This window comes from Gigantopelta aegis, chromosome 7 (genome assembly GCF_016097555.1).
Source record: "Gigantopelta aegis isolate Gae_Host chromosome 7, Gae_host_genome, whole genome shotgun sequence".
In the NCBI taxonomy this organism is placed as follows: Eukaryota; Metazoa; Mollusca; class Gastropoda; order Neomphalida; family Peltospiridae; genus Gigantopelta; species Gigantopelta aegis.
In genome coordinates, this window is record NC_054705.1 from 7811143 (window position 1) to 7833771 (window position 22629).

The following is a 22629-nucleotide window of genomic DNA, read 5'->3' on the forward strand; positions in this document are numbered from 1 at the left end:
GATATGTGTCCAGAATTGTACAATTTGCCACCACCGATTCCACAATAGTTCACCACAACAGACTGTCCCAAGTTAAAGTTCTTTAATAACGGCCGCACCGCAATATAATCGCCCAGTCTCCGTACGTGGGAACTTCCTACCACTAGCACGCCATTCTTTGTTTACATTCAGTGAGCGTACACTGGACGCGAAAGCAAGGCCGAGGTCATAGGCTATGTTTAGCTCATTCCACGATAGAACTTTTCTTCTTTTCACTCACTGGATAGCGAAGTTGGTACACGTATTAATTGGTAAAGAGTCATATCAACGCAGCATTTTGGTATCTTTTCCACTTTCTAGAATACTTTCTTAAACATATGTAAACGAATAAACTTACAATTCTGCTCCAAAATGTAGATTATTTAATGGAATCTTCGTTGATTAATACTAATTACCAAATTGTTTTACTTAATAGCGCCCTCTATTAGATTTTTGATCAAGAACCATAACAGTGAGTTTCATGCTTAATTTGGATTATTCAACAGTTTACATAAATAGATTTAACTGCATTAAATAACATTTTTTGGCATCAAATGTTTACCTAAATTTACATTCTACATCACTGTTCATTTATAAAGTCGGTTATCGTTATCACGAAGCATTTTCAAAAGTCATACGCGCACTTGTTGAAAAAATTCACAGTTTCTGAAAAGAGCGATCTGGAACTAGCGCATTATCTACATTAAGTATGTTGACCAAAACACGAACATTTGCTTCGCTTCCTACAGCTGTACGGATTATGTGTTTAATTACTAGGATACGAGATTGAAAACGTGTCATATCAACGCGGGTTTCTAATAGGTGGTGTGTGAAATTGTAACATTGATTGGAACAAACAGTAAGTAAAGTAATATTCAAATATGCATCGTATTCATTCGTAATAATCAATAATGTGTCGTTACAACAGATTCACGGGAGTGACGCTAGTTTCTAGAATATTATTCGTCAGTCATTATAAAAATTGTCATCCCCGGTCGACAGTATTAGAAAACTTTAAACACGGATTCATAATTCGGGTTATACTCGTCTACCATCTCTAATGGTATGTGAACGCTGTGCTTGCTTCTACAGTTTCTCGGTTTGTCAGAGAATGGCGCCACAGGAACATCTTTGCAGACAGCATGGTTGTGAATCAGCAACTGTTCCTTGTCTGTCAGCACGCCGCTAGGAACCACTGTCCGGACAAAGAACTGTCTGTCCAGAAGAGGGAAGCGGATCTGCTGGACGATGTCTCCAAGTTGTTTTCGTAAAGTCTCCGTATTGATGGCCACGTGTTTCTGCTCACACTGGTGCTTGGCCCACTCAAAGGCAGCCTGGAATACTTCTTCCTCGTCTGCTTGGAGGTCATCAGACTTCACGACATCCAGTACGGACTCCTGTGATAAGGTCAGAAAATCTGGTGACTTCAAAGTCGAATTTCCGTTTTCCAAGATGTATTTAATGGTTGTGTTACATAGTTCATCTACATTAAAGAACTTGGCTTGTTCCAGGATAGTGCAGACGTTCTTGGCGTTTAAGGATGTTTTAAGGAATTTCAGACAAATATCTTCCAGCTTTCCAGTGCTGTACTTTTTGGCTAGGTACAGTAGATACATTACGTTATCAGATTTCACTGTGACGTCATCAGCGTACACGAATCTGCCAAAAATAGACCAATAATTATATTATGCATTGTACTATTTACGAAACGTGATTTTTCTTTAAAGCACTCAAACATACTATTACTATTTGGCTCTTATGTTAGAATACAACATTGTCCAAAAGATATTTTAAACATTTTACAAATGTAGTTAATTTATAGAATATCGGTTTTTAAAAGACGTCTAATAGCTGAATCAAGATGGTCAAATGTCAATCTCGTTAAGTGTTTTAAGCATTGCATGCGCCAGTTCTTTGGATTATTCTGAACCAGTATTATTTTCAAAATAAACTTTGTTTTTTTATTAATAAATATATTAAAGAAAATATCTTTCTTGACTTGAACGATGATGCACAAAATGCATGCAACAGACAATGGTGGTATGCATCCTTTGAGTTGTCCAGTTCTAACTTCTCTAATTATTTATTGATTTGTTTGTTGATTTGTTTATTACCTGAGAAACAGATTAAAGACAGTGACGTCAACATCCGGGATATCCACCACACCCGTTTCAGCCATTGGACCAGTGAACATGGCTGCAAACACGTGACTGCGACTTATCAGCATGAACTTGTGAGCTTCAATTATGCCTCTTGTTGGACCAACGCGGAACGTGACGTCGCAGGCAATCTTGTTTTCTAGCATGAAAAGGTTGGTTTCTGCCAGAGATCTTCCAGTCTGCCAGTCATCATTCAGTCCTAAAGCTCGCGTTGCCTTCCTTGGGGTCTTAACTTTCCTCTGTAGTGACGCCATTTTTAGATTTCTAGTTTGACACTGTTGACTGAAATGAGAGTATAGGACTGGTTATGTATATGCGTGCAAACACAGATACAAATACACACTGAAACAAATACAAAGTTAAAAGTGTATTTTGTTTAACGACACCACCAGAGCACACTGATTTATTAATCATCGGATATTGGATGTTAAACATTTGGTAATATTGACGTACATTCGATAGAGAGGAAACCCGCTACATTATTCTGTTAGTAGCAAGGGATTTATTATATGCACCATCCGACAGGCAGGATAACACATACCAATACTTTTGATATACCAGTCGTGGTGCATTGGCTGAAACGAGATATAGCCCAATGGGCCCACCGACGGGGATCGAACCCAAACCGACCGCTCTCTCTCTCTCTCTCTCTCTCTCTCTCTCTCTCTCTCTCTCTCTCTCTCTCTCTCTCTCTCTCTCTCTCTCTCTCTCTCTCTCTCTCTCTCTCTCTCTCTCTCTCTCTCTCTCTCTCTCTCTCTCTCTCTCTCTTTCTGTGTGTGTGCCATCTCACAGACAGGATATCACATACCACGGTTTTGTGATATACCAGTCATAATGCTCTGTCTGGAAAGAGAAATAGTCTAATGGGCCCCGGCAGGGATCGACCCTACGCCGACCACACACCATGCAAGTGCTTTACCACTGGCCTACACCCTGCCCCTTGTTCACCCTTAAACACATGTGGTAAATTTATATTAAATGGCCGTGTAAGGGCTATTGCTCTTGGAACCAAATTGTGAACGATATTTTGTTTAAAAATGCACTTGTTTTTTCCTAGCATAGGCCAGTTAAAGTCACATGTTAAATATTCCTTTCTTCTATAGATACAGATAAACAATGGGCTTGGGTGTCACACGCATTCTTTTCTTCCCCTACCGACCACTGATCAAGTGTGTCTGCACATTCCTTTCTTTTATTTTAATACCTAATTATTTCTGCTTGTAAAAGTAATGGGCTGGGGTATCACAAACATTCCTTTCTTCTCCTTTACAAGCATTCCCCCCCCCCCCCCCCAACAAACATACCTTACTTGTCTTAATAACTATCTATTAAATGACTACACTTTCCTTTCCTTTTTTTTTAATCGCAATATCGTCAACTATATAAAAACGAAGAAACGTCATTAGGGGTTTGATTATCACATTATTTTCATTTCAACTTTATTTTCGTGCTTATATCCAATTGAGGTTCAAGCACGCTGTCCTGAGCACACAAGTCAGCTATCTATGATACCGGATTTCAATCAATCTTCCAATCAACAACATTCAAGCAACCATTCTGATTGACTAATCTTGTGTTCCACGCGTTTGTAAAAATTAGTTTGTCATTAACGGCAAAGAAAGCATTTCTAGCAGACAATATAATATTCTTTCGTTTATTCTACACTTCAGCTATCTGTTCAGAACAGTGGGGTTAGTAGTTAGTGGTTACCGAAGTCCGACCCCTCCCCCTCCCCCGAACCAGTGGCGTAGCAGGGGAACTGGTGGGGGGTGCTCTGTGGCAATAACACAATAAAACTTTTTTTTTTTTTTTACTGTATTACATTTTATAAAAAAACATACACACACACACACACACACACACATACAAGCTATGGGCTGCCCCCCCCCCCCCCCCCCCCACACACACACACCTCCAATATATATAATCCTGGCTACGACAGTGTCCCTAACACCCATTTCTGTTACGCACCAATCATCCCTCCACAAGAAAATAACGATCGATATCGTTCTAATATAAGCCACAGTACAAGCCACAACCAGGAAGTAAATTAATATTGAACTTTCAATTCAGTTGAAACACGTCAAACATTTTCCAACGAGTTGAAGTAAATAAAACTCTAATATAATTACCTAAGTTCCTAAAGACAATTAAAATATTACCTACATGTATAATATAGTTTTAACAATTTCGTTTCACCTGTCACGAACTCCCTAGTATCGGTTTTGTTTCTTGGAAATGCCTGTCGTTAGATCGTATTGATTTGTTTCTGTTTATATACCGGTGTTAATAGAAATGTTTACCCGTGAAAAGACCAACCGTAATCGAGGTTTGCGCTATAACAAATCAAATGACCACGATCGGTCTCAACCTAGCGCTTATGTCATACCATTTTTGTTTTGAACCTAATTAGTGTCAAGAAAAGAAGAACATACTTTATTAATCTCAGACCGTTGCACAGCGGCAGAGAGGAATATATAGATAACTTATAACATTCAGTCAGACAGACAGACAATTTATTAACGTCTCATCTTATGTACATGTGCCTGCGAGAATATATATAAATATATATCTATATCTATATATCTATATATATATATATATATATATATATATATATATCTATAAAAGGTAGGGGAAACTCTAATAAGAATGTACAGTTGCCAAAATTGTAAGATATATTAACTGTGGAGAATGGTTATATGATAATAGAGAATTAATTGGGCAAACATTACAACCGGTAGTTCAGTATTACAGTAGGTTTTATGACCACCAAAGATCTTGAAGGACGATTGGGGTCAGAAGTGAAATTTGAAAGTTGACGTTTTTTATCAGTAAATCGTAAATTCAAAACAATAAAAAATGACTAAAAACAAAACAAGAACAACTGTATGATCAACAGAATGAAAACGATTGACAGAAATAATGTTCCACAGTGATTAATCGACCTTCCTGGAAATTGTCAAAATCGAGAATGACATCCCACGCACGTGTACGGGGCAACTGCGTGATGTACGTGCAAACTATGGAATGTGTTTCGGTGTGTTGATAAACAGACCTGAACGTTCTTTACTAGGATGTCTGTGATAAAAACGTATGTTCGGTCTAATAGTTGATAGTAACATTAATATTTCAGGTTCAACTACTTTTCTAAAGAGTATATATCATATTAATCGGAGATAATGGAAGAAAGGGGTGGGTGGAGAGATTCTGGGGGATACATCCGATCGCTACATATGATGAGTTATTACTTGTATTCTGCAAATTTGCACGGGCCAATTCAGGAACGTTTTACCCCCAACCTGGGTCCGCCCCTGACTGATATACCATTCACCCTCGTCTACATTCACCACAGAGATTTGTACCAACTTTTGAAAATAGCACTGGTCATACAAAAATCAAAACAAATAAAAAGTACATAAAAAGAATATAACATATAATATAGACTGCTGTGGGCCGCGGGCAGTTGAACTGTTGTGGGTTCTAACTGGGTTATACATTTCGTATTCTTGTATTAATTAACACACCTAGTCCCCACGTCAGTTCCAAATGTTACCGAATTCCCACAAGCTACTACCAGTAGGAGCACTTTATACCGAAACTACTACATGCTACCTCTTCAAGTGAAGCTACGTCCCGGAGCTGTGGGCCACGGGCAGTTGAACTGTTGCGGGTTCTAACTGGCATACAATTGTACTCTTGTGTCAAGAACCCAGTCCCTAAGTCGGCTCCAACTGTAACATAAATATCAACCTCAAATGAGGGGATTCGAACCACAGACTGTCAGTTTCCAGTACTCTGCAGCTGAGTTAATAACTGGGCTAATAAGGAAATTCACACCAGCTACTACCAGTAGGAGCCCTGTATGTCAACACTACTACATACATACGAACACAATCACAATCCTTATCATTATAACCCACTACTCGTCCTGTTCAGTGCTAGATACAACCAGGAAGCAAAATTAAACTTACTTTTAATTCTCCTGTACAACTTGTAGCTCTTTTTACGAGATGAACACTCCAAGAAAGTTCACTTCAATTCTGTCTGCTCAGGATTGCATATGATTAAAATATTACCTATGATTGTTTTCTAACAATTTCGTTTAAACAGTCTCCAGTTCTAATATCAGTTTCGTTTCTTAGAAACACACGTATGTCAGATTGTAGAAACCTGTTTCTGTTAATAGACATTTATCAGTGTTATTGGGAATGTTTACTCAAGAAACACACTGATTGTAGTCCTGGTGATATGTTAGCAGACCGTGGTCTAACTCGAGCTAAAGAAGGGCGGGACTAGGGTGACAACATGTGGTGTGTGTGTGTGTGTGTGTGTGCGCGCGCGCGCGTGTGTGTGTGTGTGTGTGCGCGCGCGCATGTGTGTCTGTGTATGTGTGTGTAAGAGTGTGTGGTGTGTGTGTCAGTGTGTGTGTGTCTGTGTGTGTGTGTGTGTGTCTGTGTGTGTGTTTGCGCATGTGTGTGTGATGTAAACGAATAACTTACAATTCTGCTCCAAAATGTAGATTATTTAATGGAATCTTCGTTGATTAATACTAATTACCAAATTGTTTTACTTAATAGCGCCCTCTATTAGATTTTTGATCAAGAACCATAACAGTGAGTTTCATGCTTAATTTGGATTATTCAACAGTTTACATAAATAGATTTAACTGCATTAAATAACATTTTTTGGCATCAAATGTTTACCTAAATTTACATTCTACATCACTGTTCATTTATAAAGTCGGTTATCGTTATCACGAAGCATTTTCAAAAGTCATACGCGCACTTGTTGAAAAAATTCACAGTTTTTGAAAAGAGTGATCTGGAACTAGCGAATTATCTACATTAAGTATGTTGACCAAAACACGAACATTTGCTTCGCTTCCTACAGCTGTACGGATTATGTGTTTAATTACTAGGATACGAGATTGAAAACGTGTCATATCAACGCGGGTTTCTAATAGGTGGTGTGTGAAATTGTAACAGTGATTGGAACAAACAGTAAGTAAAGTAATATTCAAATATGCATCGTATTCATTCGTAATAATCAATAATGTGTCGTTACAACAGATTCACGGGAGTGACGCTAGTTTCTAGAATATTATTCGTCAGTCATTATAAAAATTGTCATCCCCGGTCGACAGTATTAGAAAACTTTAAACACGGATTCATAATTCGGGTTATACTCGTCTACCATCACTAATGGTATCTGAAAGCTGTGCTGGCTACTATAGTTTCTCGGTTTGTCAGAGAATGGCGCCACAGGAACATCTTTGCAGACAGCATGGTTGTGAATCAGCAACTGTTCCTTGTCTGTCAGCACGCCGCTAGGAACCACTGTCCGGACAAAGAACTGTCTGTCCAGAAGAGGGAAGCGGATCTGCTGGACGATGTCTCCAAGTTGTTTTCGTAAAGTTTCCGTATTGATGGCCACGTATTTCTGCTCACACTGGTGCTTGGCCCACTCAAAGGCAGCCTGAAATACTTCTTCCTCGTCTGCTTGGAGGTCATCAGACTTCACGACATCCAGTACGGACTCCTGTGATACGGTCAGAAAATCTGGTGACTTCAAAGTCGAATTTCCGTTTTCCAAGATGTATTTAATGGTTGTGTTACATAGTTCATCTACATTAAAGAACTTGGCTTGTTCCAGGATAGTGCAGACGTTCTTGGCGTTTAAGGATGTTTTAAGGAATTTCAGACAAATATCTTCCAGCTTTCCAGTGCTGTACTTTTTGGCTAGGTACAGTAGATACATTACGTTATCAGATTTCACTGTGACGTCATCAGCGTACACGAATCTGCCAAAAATAGACCAATAATTATATTATGCATTGTACTATTTACGAAACGTGATTTTTCTTTAAAGCACTCAAACATACTATTACTATTTGGCTCTTATGTTAGAATACAACATTGTCCAAAAGATATTTTAAACATTTTACAAATGTAGTTAATTTATAGAATATCGGTTTTTAAAAGACGTCTAATAGCTGAATCAAGAGGGTCAAATGTCAATCTGGTTAGGGTTTTAAGCATTGCATGCGCCAGTTCTTTGGATTATTCTGAACCAGTATTATTTTCAAAATAAACTTTGTTTTTTTATTAATAAATATATTAAAGAAAATATCTTTCTTGACTTGAACGATGATGCACAAAATGCATGCAACAGACAATGGTGGTATGCATCCTTTGAGTTGTCCAGTTCTAACTTCTCTAATTATTTATTGATTTGTTTGTTGATTTGTTTATTACCTGAGAAACAGATTAAAGACAGTGACGTCAACATCCGGGATATCCACCACACCCGTTTCAGCCATTGGACCAGTGAACATGGCTGCAAACACGTGACTGCGACTTATCAGCATGAACTTGTGAGCTTGAAGTATGCCCCTTGTTGGACCAACGCGGAACGTGACGTCGCAGGCAATCTTGTTTTCTAGCATGAAAAGGTTGGTTTCTGCCAGAGATCTTCCAGTCTGCCAGTCATCTTTCAGTCCTAAAGCTCGCGTTGCCTTCCTTGGGGTCTTAACTTTCCTCTGTAGTGACGCCATTTTTAGATTTCTGGTTTGACATTGTTGACTGAAATGAGAGTATAGGACTGGTTATGTATATGCGTGCAAACACAGATACAAATACACACTGAAACAAATACAAAGTTAAAAGTGTATTTTGTTTAACGACACCACCAGAGCACACTGATTTATTAATCATCGGATATTGGATGTTAAACATTTGGTAATATTGACGTACATTCGATAGAGAGGAAACCCGCTACATTATTCTGTTAATAGCAAGGGATTTATTATATGCACCATCCGACAGGCAGGATAACACATACCAATACTTTTGATATACCAGTCGTGGTGCATTGGCTGAAACGAGATATAGCCCAATGGGCCCACCGACGGGGATCGAACCCAAACCGACCGCTCTCTCTCTCTCTCTCTCTCTCTCTCTCTCTGTCTCTCTTTCTCTCTTTCTCTCTCTCTCTCTCTCTCTCTCTCTCTCTCTCTCTCTCTCTCTCTCTCTCTCTCTCTCTCTCTCTCTCTCTCTGTGTGTGTGCCATCTCACAGACAGGATATCACATACCACGGTTTTGTGATATACCAGTCATGATGCTCTGTCTGGAAAGAGAAATAGTCTAATGGGCCCCGGCAGGGATCGACCCTACGCCGACCACACACCATGCAAGCGCTTTACCACTGGCCTACACCCTGTTCACCCTTAAACACATTTATATTAAACGCTTTACCACTGGCCTACACCCTGTTCACCCTTAAACACATTTATATTAAACGCTTTACCACTGGCCTACACCCTGTTCACCCTTAAACACATTTATATTAAACGCTTTACCACTGGCCTACACCCTGTTCACCCTTAAACACATTTATATTAAACGCTTTACCACTGGCCTACACCCTGTTCACCCTTAAACACATTTATATTAAACGCTTCACCACTGGCCTACACCCTGTTCACCCTTAAACACATTTATATTAAACGCTTCACCACTGGCCTACACCCTGTTCACCCTTAAACACATTTATATTAAACGCTTCACCACTGGCCTACACCCTGTTCACCCTTAAACACATTTATATTAAACGCTTTACCACTGGCCTACACCCTGTTCACCCTTAAACACATTTATATTAAACGCTTTACCACTGGCCTACACCCTGTTCACCCTTAAACACATTTATATTAAACGCTTTACCACTGGCCTACACCCTGTTCACCCTTAAACACATTTATATTAAACGCTTTACCACTGGCCTACACCCTGTTCACCCTTAAACACATTTATATTAACGCTTTACCACTGGCCTACACCCTGTTCACCCTTAAACACATTTATATTAAACGCTTTACCACTGGCCTACACCCTGTTCACCCTTAAACACATTTATATTAAACGCTTTACCACTGGCCTACACCCTGTTCACCCTTAAACACATTTATATTAAACGCTTTACCACTGGCCTACACCCTGTTCACCCTTAAACACATTTATATTAAACGCTTTACCACTGGCCTACACCCTGTTCACCCTTAAACACATTTATATTAAACGGCCGTGTAAGGGCTATTGCTCTTGGAACCAAATTGTGAACGATATTTTGTTTAAAAATGCACTTGTTTTATTCCTAGCATAGGCCAGTTAAAGTCATATGTTAAATATTCCTTTCTTCTATAGATACAGATAAACAATGGGCTTGGGTATCACACGCATTCCTTTCTTCCCCTACCGACCACTGATCAAGTGTGTCTGCACATTCCTTTCTTTTATTTTAATACCTAATAATTTCTGCTTGTAAAAGTAATGGGCTGGGATATCACAAACATTCCTTTCTTCTCCTTTACAAGCATTCCTCCCCCCCCCCCCCCCCCCAACAAACATACCTTACTTGTCTTAATAACTATGTATTAAATGACTACACTTTCCTTTCCCTTTTTTTTCAATCGCAATACCATCTACTATAGAAACGAAGAAACGTCATTAGGGGTTTCATTATCACATTATTGTCATTTCAACTTTGTATCCAATTGAGGTTCAAGCACGCTGTCCTGAGCACACAAGTCAGCTATCTATGATACCGGATTTCAATCAATCTTCCAATCAACGACATTCAAGCAACCATTCTGATTGACTAATCTTGTGTTCCACGCTTTGTACAAATGAGTTTGTCATTAACGGCAAAGAAAGCATTTCTCGCAGACAATATAACATTCTTTCTTTTATTCTACACTTCAGCTATCTGTTCAGAGCAGTGGGGTTAGTGGTTAGTGGTTACCAAAGTCCGACTCCTCCCCCTCCCCCGAACCAGCGGCGTAGCGGGGGGGGGGGGATGCTCTCCCAATAACATCTCTTTTCTTTTCTTTTGCTGTACATTTTATAAAAACATACATACACACACATACATGCACATACATGATATGGGATGCCCCCCCCCCCCCCCACCACCACCACCTCCAGTATATAATCCTGGCTACGACAGTGTCCCTAACACCCATTTCTGTTACGCACCAATCATCCCTCCACAAGAAAATAACGATTGATATCGTTCTAATATAAGCTATAGTACAAGCCACAACCAGGAAGAAAATTTATATTGAAATTTCAATTAAGTTGAAACACGTCAAACATTTTCCAACGAGTTGAAGTAAATAAAACTCTAATATAATTACCTAAGTTCTTAGAGACAATTAAAATATTACCTACATGTATAATGTAGTTTTAACAATTTCGTTTCACCTGTCACGAGATCTAGTATCGGTTTCGTTTCTTGGAAATACCTGTCGTTAGATTGTATTGACTTGTTTCTGTTTATATACCGGTGTTAATAGAAATGTTTACCCGTGAAAAGACCAACCGTAATCGAGGCTTGCGCTATGACAAATCAAATGACCATGATCGGTCTCAACCTAGCGCTTATGTCATACTTTTTTCTTCTTTTTTTTTTTTTTTTTTTTAACCTAATTACTGTCAAGACAAGAAGAAATTATGTTATTAATCTCGGGCCGTTACACAGCGGCAGAGAGGAATATATAGATACTTTATAACATTCAGTCAGGCAGACAGACAATTTATTAACGTCTCACCTTATGTATCTGTGCGGGCGAGAATATATATATATATATATATATATATATATATATATATATATATATATATATATATATATATATATATATATATATATATATATATATATATAATCTTAAAAAAAGGTAGGGGAATTCTAATAAGAATGTACAGTTGCCAAAATTGTAAGATATATTAACTGTGGAGAATGGTTATATGATAACAGAGAATTAATTGGGCAAACATTACAGCCGGTTTCAGTATTACAGTAGGTTTTATGACCACCAACGATCTTGAAGGACGATTGGGGTCAGAAGTGAAATTTGAAAGTTGACGGTTTTTATCAGTAAATCGTAAATTCAAACAATAAAAAATGACTAAAAACAAAACAAGAACAACTGTATGATCAACAGAATGAAAACGATTGACAGAAATAATGTTCCACAGTGATTAATCGACCTTCCTGGAAATTGTCAAAATCGAGAATGACATCCCACGTACGTGTTCGGGGCAACTGCGTGATGTACCTGCAAACTATGGAATGTGTTTCGGTGTGTTGATAAACAGACCTGAACGTTCTTTACTAGGATGTCTGTGATAAAAACGTATGTTCGGTCTAATAGTTGATAGTAACATTAATATTTCAGGTTCAACTACTTTTCTAAAGAGTATATATCATATTAATCGGAGATAATGGAAGAAAGGGGTGGGCGGAGAGATTCTGGGGGATCCATCCGATCGCTACATATGATGAGTTATTACTTGTATTCTGCAAATTTGCACGGGCCAATTCAGGAACGTTTTACCCCCAACCTGGGTCCGCCCCTGACTGATATACCATTCACCCTCGTCTAGATTCACCACAGAGATTTGTACCAACTTTTGAAAATAGCACTGGTCATACAAAAATCAAAACAAATAAAAAGTACATAAAAAGAATATAACATATAATATAGACTGCTGTGGGCCGCGGGCAGTTGAACTGTTGTGGGTTCTAACTGGGTTATACATTTCGTATTCTTGTATTAATTAACACACCTAGTCCCCACGTCAGTTCCAAATGTTACCGAATTCCCACAAGCTACTACCAGTAGGAGCACTTTATAACGAAACTACTACATGCTACCTCTTCAAGTGAAGCTACGTCCCGGAGCTGTGGGCCACGGGCAGTTGAACTGTTGCGGGTTCTAACTGGCATACAATTGTACTCTTGTGTCAAGAACCCAGTCCCTAAGTCGGCTCCAACTGTAACATAAATATCAACCTCAAATGAGGGGATTCGAACCACAGACTGTCAGTTTCCAGTACTCTGCAGCTGAGTTAATAACTGGGCTAATAAGGAAATTCACACCAGCTACTACCAGTAGGAGCCCTGTATGTCAACACTACTACATACATACGAACACAATCACAATCCTTATCATTATAACCCACTACTCGTCCTGTTCAGTGCTAGATACAACCAGGAAGCAAAATTAAACTTACTTTTAATTCTCCTGTACAACTTGTAGCTCTTTTTACGAGATGAACACTCCAAGAAAGTTCACTTCAATTCTGTCTGCTCAGGATTGCATATGATTAAAATATTACCTATGATTGTTTTCTAACAATTTCGTTTAAACAGTCTCCAGTTCTAATATCAGTTTCGTTTCTTAGAAACACACGTATGTCAGATTGTAGAAACCTGTTTCTGTTAATAGACATTTATCAGTGTTATTGGGAATGTTTACTCAAGAAACACACTGATTGTAGTCCTGGTGATATGTTAGCAGACCGTGGTCTAACTCGAGCTAAAGAAGGGCGGGACTAGGGTGACAACATGTGGTGTGTGTGTGTGTGTGTGTGTGTGTGCGTGTGTGTGTGTGTGTGTGCGCGCGCGCGCATGTGTGTCTGTGTATGTGTGTGTGTGTGTGTGTGTGTGTGTGTCTGTGTGTGTGTGTGTGTGTGTGTGTGTGTGTTTGCGCATGTGTGTGTGTGTGTTTGCGCATGTGTGTGTGTGTGTGTGTGTTTGCGCATGTGTGTGTGTGTGTGTGTGTGTGTGTGTGTGTTTTTGTGTATTTATGTGGGTGTCCCGTACATTCAATATGTCAAGGACTTTTTTTTTCCTATTTCATTTCATTATATCACTGACATTTTCTACTTTCAATAACCGTAGCTTGGGTGATTTCTGTGTAATCCTGAAAATTGAGTATACCAGTGCAGTTCCACAGTCCGTTTGACGCCCACTATCCGATGTATTTTATTGTGCTGGGGTGTCGTTAAACATTCAGTCATACATGTGTATTTACCTTTATTTAACACCCAACAGCCGATGTATTTTATTGTACTGGGGTGTCGTTAAACGTTCAGCCATACATGTGTATTTACCTTTATTTAACACCCAATAGCTGATGTATTTCATTGTGCTGGGGTATCGTTAAACATTCAGTCATACATGTGTATTTACCTTTATTTAACACAAATAGCCGATGTATTTTACTGTGCTGGGGTGTCATTAAACATTCAGTCATACATGTGTATTTACCTTTATTTAACACAAATAGCCGATGTATTTTATTGTGCTGGGGTGTCGTTAAACATTCAGTCATACATGTGTATTTACCTTTATTTAACACAAATAGCCGATGTATTTTATTGTGCTGGGGTGTCGTTAAACATTCAGTCATACATGTGTATTTACCTTTATTTAACACACAGTAGCCGATGTATTTTATTGTGCTGGGGTGCCGTTAAACAGTCAGTCATACATGTGTATTTACCTTTATTTAACACCAAGTAGCCGATGTATTTTATTGTGCTGGGGTGTCGTTAAACATTCAGTCATACATGTGTATTTACCTATATTTAACAACCAATAGCCGATGTATTTTATTGTGCTGTGGTGTCGTTAAACATTCAGCCATACATGTGTATTTACTTTTATTTGCCACCCGAGGCCTTTTTCGTGCTGGGGTGTCGTTAAACATTCAGTCATACATGTGTATTTTCCTTTGTTTAACACCCAGTTGCCGATGTATTTTATTGTGCTGGGGAGTCGTTAAACATTCAGTCATACATATGTATTTACCTTTGTTTAACACCCAGTTGCCGATGTATTTTATTGTGCTGGGGAGTCGTTAAACATTCAGTCATATATGTGTATTTACCTTTGTTTAACACCCAGTTGCCGATGTATTTTATTGTGCTGGGGAGTCGTTAAACATTCAGTCATACATATGTATTTACCTTTGTTTAACACCCAGTTGCCGATGTATTTTATTGTGCTGGGGTGTCGTTAAACATTCAGTCATACATGTGTATTTACCTTTGTTTAACACCCAGTTGCCGATGTATTTTATTGTGCTGGGGAGTCGTTAAACATTTAGTCATACATATGTATTTACCTTCGTTGAGCACCCAGTAGCCGATGTATTTTACTGTGAACCATGTCTTGTATTTGGTGACACAACTTTAAACAAGTCAAAAACGCATATACATTTAGGTTTAACTTTAGCAGATAATGCAGAATGGTCTAGTCATATTCTAAATGTATGCACATCAGCATCGGTAATGATCTCAGTATTAAGGAAATACAGACTGTTATTAAACCGTCATACTCTAATGCGAATATATAGTACTTTCATTCATTCCGTCCTAGACTATGCTTCAGAGGTCTGGGATGGCTGTTCCCAATTAAACGCAGATAATTTAGAAAAGGTACACCTAGAAGCTGCAAGGGTAATCACTGGCATGCCTAAAGATGCTTCACATAATTCGCTATATATTGTAACCGGTCTTACAACACTTAGTGAAAGGAGAAAAAACAAAACAACGTGTACAATGTTTAAACTAGTGAAAGGAATGACTCCCGATTTCTTAACTAATCGTATTCCACAAAGATTAGAAGAAAAGGTTCCTTATATGTTAAGAAATCGGGAGGACATATCTACACCTTTTGCTAGAACCTGCTTATTCAAATCATCATTTATTTATTCAGAAATTGATTTATGGAATACTTTAAGCCCAGCAATTAAAAGGTGTGAAACAATATCGTCTTTCATAAAAGCAGTAACACCTGTGGTAAATAAAGTTCCATTATTATTTTTCATGTAGAAAAATAATAGAAAATATATTGCAAATGATGACCGAATAAAGATAATTTAATTTTGGAATGGTAAAACACTAGCCTGATACGAGATATGTCTAGGGTCGACCCACGTCGGTGGGCCCTATCGGCTAGTTCTCGTTCCAGCAAGTACATCACGACGTAAATCGATCCTAGATCGATCGCGCATCAAGCGAGCGCTATGCCCCTGGACCGATAGTGGACTAATAATGAATATGGATTCAGTATCCAAACATAGTAGTGGAGAGTGCATATTATATGTATAATAATGACTGGGGGTGTGCAAATAATTCAAGGGGAGTGCGTATTATACGTATAATACTAACTGGGGTAGTGTAAATTATACGTATAATAATGACTGGGGAGTGCATATTCTTGGGAAAGCTAAACCGGCTACCACCTAGAGCCAGTTTTAACGACCCAGTGGGTAGGTGCAAGACCACTACACCCTCTTCTCTGTCACTAACCACTAACAACTAACTCACGGTCCTGGACAGACAGCCTAGATAGCTGATGTGTGTGTGCTTGAACCGAAATTGAATTTAAACACGGAAATAAGTTGAAATAAATTAAATCAATATAATTATATCGAACAACGTGAGGCAAATTTGGGTATGCCAGTGACTATTCTGGCTTATTCTAACTGTACCTCTGCGCGTGCTGTAACCTGACCGTGGTGCAGGGGTGTAACATTCTCTTTGAGAATGGCCAATACAGCACAAATTGAAGTTTAGAGTAAAGTTCAGTGTCCGTAAAATTCTGTGATATTTGTATTTGTATTTTTGCACAGTTCTTTACACTGTTTTTGTTTAAACCTTGAATTTTTATATTGATGTTGATCATCACTTTATTTATTTGCATTACCATAGTTTGACACCCAATAGCCGATGTATTTTTCGTGCTGGGGTGTCGATAAACATTCATTCATTCATTCATTCTTTCTAACTGTACGTTTTCTAATTTACCTGTATCTAAGTGAGAACAACCATCCCGTACCTCAGAAGCATATAGGGTATCAACATGATCAGAATAATGAGTTATCTCACAAAAACCAACACATATTTCTCCTACAATCACTACCTGTATTTTCAACGTATGATGACGAGACAAATTTCTATATTTCAGTCACTGACCAAAATACAGCTTTTTAGTGACGGAACTATTTTCACACTAGTTATAATCAGCACAGGAGAGTTATATTGTTCAAAGTTACTTATTCGTTTATTTCCCGTTGATATGTTTCCATTTAAACAAAACCAACGAATTTTCATTTAAAACTAGAAAATAAATCGAAGTTTATTAAGAACTGTTTTGTTTTGGTGTAAACACATCGTAGGCGACAAGATCCATCAACCGTGGACATACTATTCCAGAAAATGGTAACGGTCCTAGAGAGTGAAGAAAATGGGACACCAACCTTTGGCAACAAGTCCGATCTTACTGAACCAGTACTGCACGGGGCACAGGTCAGATTTTTCATTCCCAGTGTGACGTCATGTTAAACGAGTGAGAGTGATATCCCACGTAGGATAGAAATGTCTTACACTGCTTTCTTTCATGGAATAACTCTGTCCCATATACCTCAGGATGAGAGAAAAGGCAGTTCTAACCCGAGGGACAAAATGTTTTTGCGCTTCTTCGTCTTTGGTTGATGTGAGTGTTTTATGAAATGTTTTCCACTCAGTATCTAGTGAGTGCCAATTATGTTTCAGGAACTTATAACCAGCCATGGCTTACGGTCCTGGAGAGATACGAAACTGGAACACCAACATTTGGTAACAAGTCCGCTCTGACTGAAACAGTGCTGCACGGGGCACAGGTCACATTTCGCATTCCCAGCGTGAGGAATGGACAATATGTCGGCGAATTGGACGACGTACAAGTAATAGGTGATGAAGTATATGGACAGTCCCTTATGCATCTGTTCAAGGCTGACTGGGACACTTTTCCAGAAGATGTCTCAAGAGTCTTTATGATGATATGTATGACGGGGCATGTTCAGCAGCAGAGTTATGCTGTTTAAACGTAACAGAGATTGACTTGGTCCTGTCAGGTATGAAAACATTAGAACATACCAGCGATTGACTTGGTCTGTCAGGTATGTAAACATTAAAACATACCAGCGATTGACTAGGTCCTGTCAGGTATGTACACATTAGAACATACCGGAGATAGACTTGGTCCATTCAGGTATCTACACATTAAAATATACCAGTGATTGACTTGGTCCATTCAGGTATGTAAACATTAAAACATACCAGCAATTAACTTGGTCCATTCAGGTATGTAAACATTAAAACATACCAGCGACAGACTTGGTCTGTCAGGTATGTAAACATTAAAACATACTAGCAATTGGCTTGGTTCTATCAGCTATACAAACATTAAAACATACCAGCGATTGACTTGGTCATGTCACGTATGTAAACATTAAAACACACCAGCGATTGACTTGGTCCTGTCAGGTATGTAAACATTAAAACATAACCGCGATTGACTTGGTCCTGTAACGTATGTAAACCTTAAAACATATCAGCGGTTGACTAGGAACTCTCAGGTTTGTAAACATTTAAACATACCAGCGATTGACTTGTTCATGTCATGTATGTAAACGTTAAAACATACCAGCGATTGACTTGTTCATGTCAGGTATGTAAACATTAAAACATACCAGCGATTGACTTGGTCCTCTCATGTATGTAAACATTGAAACATACCTGCGATTGACTTGGTCCTGTCAGGTATGTAAACATTAACACATACCAGCGATTTACTTGAATCTCTCAGGTTTGTAAACATTAAAACATACCAGGGATTGTCATAGTCCTGTCAGGTATGTAAAACATTTATACATACCAGCGATTGACATGCTCATGTCAGGTATGTAAACGTTAAAACATACCCGCGATTCACTTAGTTTTGTCACGTGTCACGTATGTAATACATTAAAACATACCAGCGATTCACTTGGTCCTGTCACGTATGTAAACATTAAAACACACCAGCGATTGACTTGGTCCTGTCACCTATGTAAACATTAAAACACACCAGCGATTGACTTGGTCCTGTCACGTATTTAAACATTAAAACACACCAGCGATTGACTTGGTCCTGTCACGTATGTAAACATTGAAACACACCAGCGATTGACTTGGTCCTGCCAGGTATGTAAACGTAAAAATATACCAGCGATTAACTTGGTCCTGTCAGGTATGTAAACATTAAAACATACCAGCGATTAACTTTGTCATGGCAGGTATGTAAACAATAAAACATACCAGCAATTGGCTTGGTTCAGTCAGGTATGTAAACATTAAAATATACCAGCAATTGGCTTGGTTCAGTCAGGTATGTCAACATTAAAACAAACTAGCAACTGACTTGGTCCTGTTTGGTATATAAACATTAAAACATACTGTCACGGGGATTCTATAATACCCGTAACTGAATAAAACACGATTATCAAAATATCTCTCCTAACTGTATATCTATTAGATCTCTCTGTAACAGGCTGTTAAACCCTAGTATGGCTCGTCTCTAGGTATGATCAGAGATATGATCTAATATAAAGTATTTATTATTATAGCACGTTTAGCTCACTAGAAACACAACAAAAACACAATACACTTTGGAATCTGTATTAATCTACGCTGACAAATGTACAGCCGTAGTAGTTAATTAATAACAGCAATAATAACAACCCAGAGCTGATCACTTAATTAGTTAATCTCTAGGTGTCTAGTTACACAATATGCGAATCACTTCACCGTTACACCACACCCACACGTGTGATAATTGAGTAACGCTTCCAGGAGAAGTTAATTAATAAAGGAATTACAACACCATTCCTAACTGGTTAATTTTTAATTAACCCTTACTACTCGTTCAGTAACGTGTGATAATTTAGGAACGCTTCCAGGGGAACTTAATTAATAAAGGAATTACAGCTCTATTCCTAACGGGTTAATTTTTAATTACCCCTAACTAGTCATTCAGTAACCTTGTAACACAGAATTAATACTGGTACCGATCACAATAAAGACAATAACCTACAGTGTACCTAGGTCGTCTAGGATGACTGGCTAAGCTTTATATTACCAAATACTCGTATAATGTTAGAACAAAAAGTCTACGATTTACTTCGTCAGATGACCGAAGACACTGTCTAAAGAATATTGGTATAATACAGTATTAAAATATTTAAAGTCACATCAATCACATCAAGGTTATACACAGAGCAGAAATGATATTTACCAAAGTCCAACGGACTACGTTCCCTGGGAGCTTCCTTTTCGTTCTCCTCGATATCTCTAAAAACTAGCTATTTATTATAAATCAGAATTCGCCTGGGGGTACAAGGCGGTACCTCCCCCTATCATCTGATATTTCATCTCTACTAGCGTCGGTATATTTCTCTCTGATCGTCAGACTTACTGACGCCATCGTCGCCAAATCACGGTTGTAAAACCCGCACTCGCAGAGGTATTACGTAACTACTCGCCACATGGCCTCCACAGCTGGACTAAGTGCATATTGGAATGCCCGATCGCGCGAAGTATTACGTAACAAGTTGCCCATCTGCGCTAAGTGCATGAAACTGCACACGGCCCTCTAACACAATTAAAATCGCCACGAAAACAAATTTAAGAGCATGTTCCGTCACACACCCCCACCTCAAAAAGGATATTTCCTCTACTCTAGGAATAGGGAAATATACTACATTAAAACAAAAAGGTGCGTTAACCGACGCATACGGACATTTATAACACATGTAATAATAAGGTGACTACCAGTAATCACACTGAGTCTCTGAGTCCCTGGTATACAAATAAAATATATCAAAACAAGACAGAAATCAGGAATGTCAACACATTATCATAACGTTCAACTTCGGGACAGGGCATCAGCGGTTACATTGGATGTGCCCTTGATATGTCCAATGGTAATTGGGTATTCTTGCAGAGGAAGACTCCATCTCAAAACTCTCTGGTTGGAGGCTTTCATTAGGATGGTCCAGTCCGTCTTCGTCTTCTGGGAACAGCACAGCTCCAGCACCAACATCACTGGCACCCACAGCTAGCTTGAACGGCATTCGGTAGTCTCGCGCTGCCATCACAGGAGACGAGTAGCGCATCTGCTTGATACGGTTGAATGACTTCTCGCCTTCACCTGACCAATGGAACTTCGTTTCCTTCCTTTTCAGCGTCGCACGTTTTCCAGGTTTTCTCCGATAGGCATGATGTCGAATCGGTGTAGCGTTGGGTTCCAAGCGCACATCTTGGCTTAAGGTATTGGTAACCGTTGGAAGGTCCCGACAAATGGAAACATTGTCTTGTATCAATGTAGTCAGCTTTGCTCGCTGGGGGTTCAAGTCTGCTAGAATCTGGCCGTTGGCCAACTTGACCTCTGCAGTCTTGACGTCATCACAGGAAATTGAGTGTCTCTCAATTTGGACCGGTCTCTCTGGAACTATCGGCAGTCTGTCAAAATAACCTTTTAGCAAATTGATGTGACAATACCTACTTTTCCTAACCCTATCAGGAGTGTTTATCACATACCCTGTCTCATTAACTCGTTTGAGCACAACATAGGGCCCGAAATACCTGTTCTGCACAGAACCCCGTTTAATGGGAAGGTACAGCAGCACCTTATCCCCTGGTTTAAATTCCCGACTCTTAGCCTTCCTATCAACCACTGATTTTATTTTGCTCTGAGCATGGCTCAGTTGCTTCCTAGCTAGTTCGGTCGCCGGCAACCTCCTATCCCTAACTCTTTTATTCATCAATACTCTCTCAGTTAACAATGTAGTGCGAACTGCCAACAATTTTGGATCAGCCCCCTGCCCTAGAATTAACTCTTGTCTATTACAAGGTAAATCCCCTCTATCAAACACAACTGGTTCAATTCCCCTCCGCGGGAGATCAACAGGTTCCACCACATTTAATTCCTCAGTTGACTTATCTACCATTTTACTGATAACCTCATCCACTCCAATTTCATGGCTCACACACGTATCAGACAAATCACAAATATCCTCTAGGTCCCGTGCTAACCTACTGGCCATCGCCCTAGTCATTACACACGCAGGATATTTAATCTCATCAACCTCACACTCTTCTATTGGTAACGTGCTGTCTTTAATTAACAGTTGGTCACATTTCGGCTGACAACACTGACTAGTCAAATCATTTCCCAACAAAACTCCTATGTTTTCAACGGGCAAGTCCTTCACAACCCCCATAATGACTGGTCCCGTCACAAACTTTGAACACAAGAAAACGTTATGTAACCGAACAACCATTTTTTCTCCAGTAACCGAGGTTAAGGCCAAACTACGTCCTATGTCTGAATTTTCAATACCAGCTAAACTCTCTTGCGTGATCAAACTCTGACTACACCCGGTATCTCTATAGATTGATATAGCCTTAGGACTCAATTCTTGTTTCACATCACAAACCATACCAAGGGAACACATATGGGTTTACTTTCGCTGTCATGGGACTAACCATTAACTCTCTCGCTAACGGAGCTGACCTCACTAAACCGACCACTTGCGCATTATCGCGTTTCCTTTTAAAACAGTCTCCGATAAGATGGTTATCCTTTTTACAGTAACTGCAATGTGGACGAAAAGTTCGTGCATTGGCTGATAATGCAGGCCTATCCTTACTTTGCCCACCAGGTGCATTCCTTGCCTGACTAGCTGACCAACTAGATGACTCTCCCCGATAGTTACTTTCCCGGGAAAAACCT

At 39.1% G+C, this 22629-nt stretch overlaps 3 protein-coding genes across 3 annotated transcripts in view; all 3 read right to left on the reverse strand.

The window, feature by feature from the left end:
• The window catches only part of LOC121377078, a 58240-nt gene extending 52033 nt beyond the window's left edge, over window positions 1-6207 (reverse strand). The window contains exon 1 of the mRNA XM_041504945.1: window positions 6152-6207. The gene's annotated coding sequence lies outside the window, so the exon portion shown is untranslated. The remainder of the gene's footprint in view (window positions 1-6151) is intronic.
• On the reverse strand, window positions 838-4409 carry LOC121377079 (BTB/POZ domain-containing protein 2-like). Its single transcript, XM_041504946.1, has 3 exons — window positions 4344-4409; window positions 2133-2459; window positions 838-1677 (listed from the first exon to the last, which is right to left on the reverse strand). Exons 2-3 carry the CDS (start codon window positions 2429-2431, stop codon window positions 1023-1025), a joined length of 954 nt encoding a protein of 317 aa, XP_041360880.1. The 5' UTR covers window positions 2432-2459; window positions 4344-4409; the 3' UTR covers window positions 838-1022.
• A 509-nt stretch (window positions 6208-6716) lies between the features above and the next one.
• LOC121376776 (BTB/POZ domain-containing protein 2-like) lies at window positions 6717-8740 on the reverse strand. Its single transcript, XM_041504550.1, has 2 exons — window positions 8435-8740; window positions 6717-7980 (listed from the first exon to the last, which is right to left on the reverse strand). Exons 1-2 carry the CDS (start codon window positions 8731-8733, stop codon window positions 7326-7328), a joined length of 954 nt encoding a protein of 317 aa, XP_041360484.1. The 5' UTR covers window positions 8734-8740; the 3' UTR covers window positions 6717-7325.
• Between the last annotated feature and the right edge of the window lie 13889 nt (window positions 8741-22629).

Bases quoted from the DNA above. Each gene is read 5' to 3' on its own strand.
- LOC121376776 (XM_041504550.1), bottom strand. From the start codon at position 8,733: ATGGCGTCACTACAGAGGAAAGTTAAGACCCCAAGGAAGGCAACGCGA. The intron at 7,981-8,434 runs GTAATAAACAAA...TATTTTTGGCAG, and splicing joins GTCTTTAATCTGTTTCTCAG to ATTCGTGTACGCTGATGACG.
- LOC121377079 (XM_041504946.1), bottom strand. From the start codon at position 2,431: ATGGCGTCACTACAGAGGAAAGTTAAGACCCCAAGGAAGGCAACGCGA. The intron at 1,678-2,132 runs GTAATAAACAAA...TATTTTTGGCAG, and splicing joins GTCTTTAATCTGTTTCTCAG to ATTCGTGTACGCTGATGACG.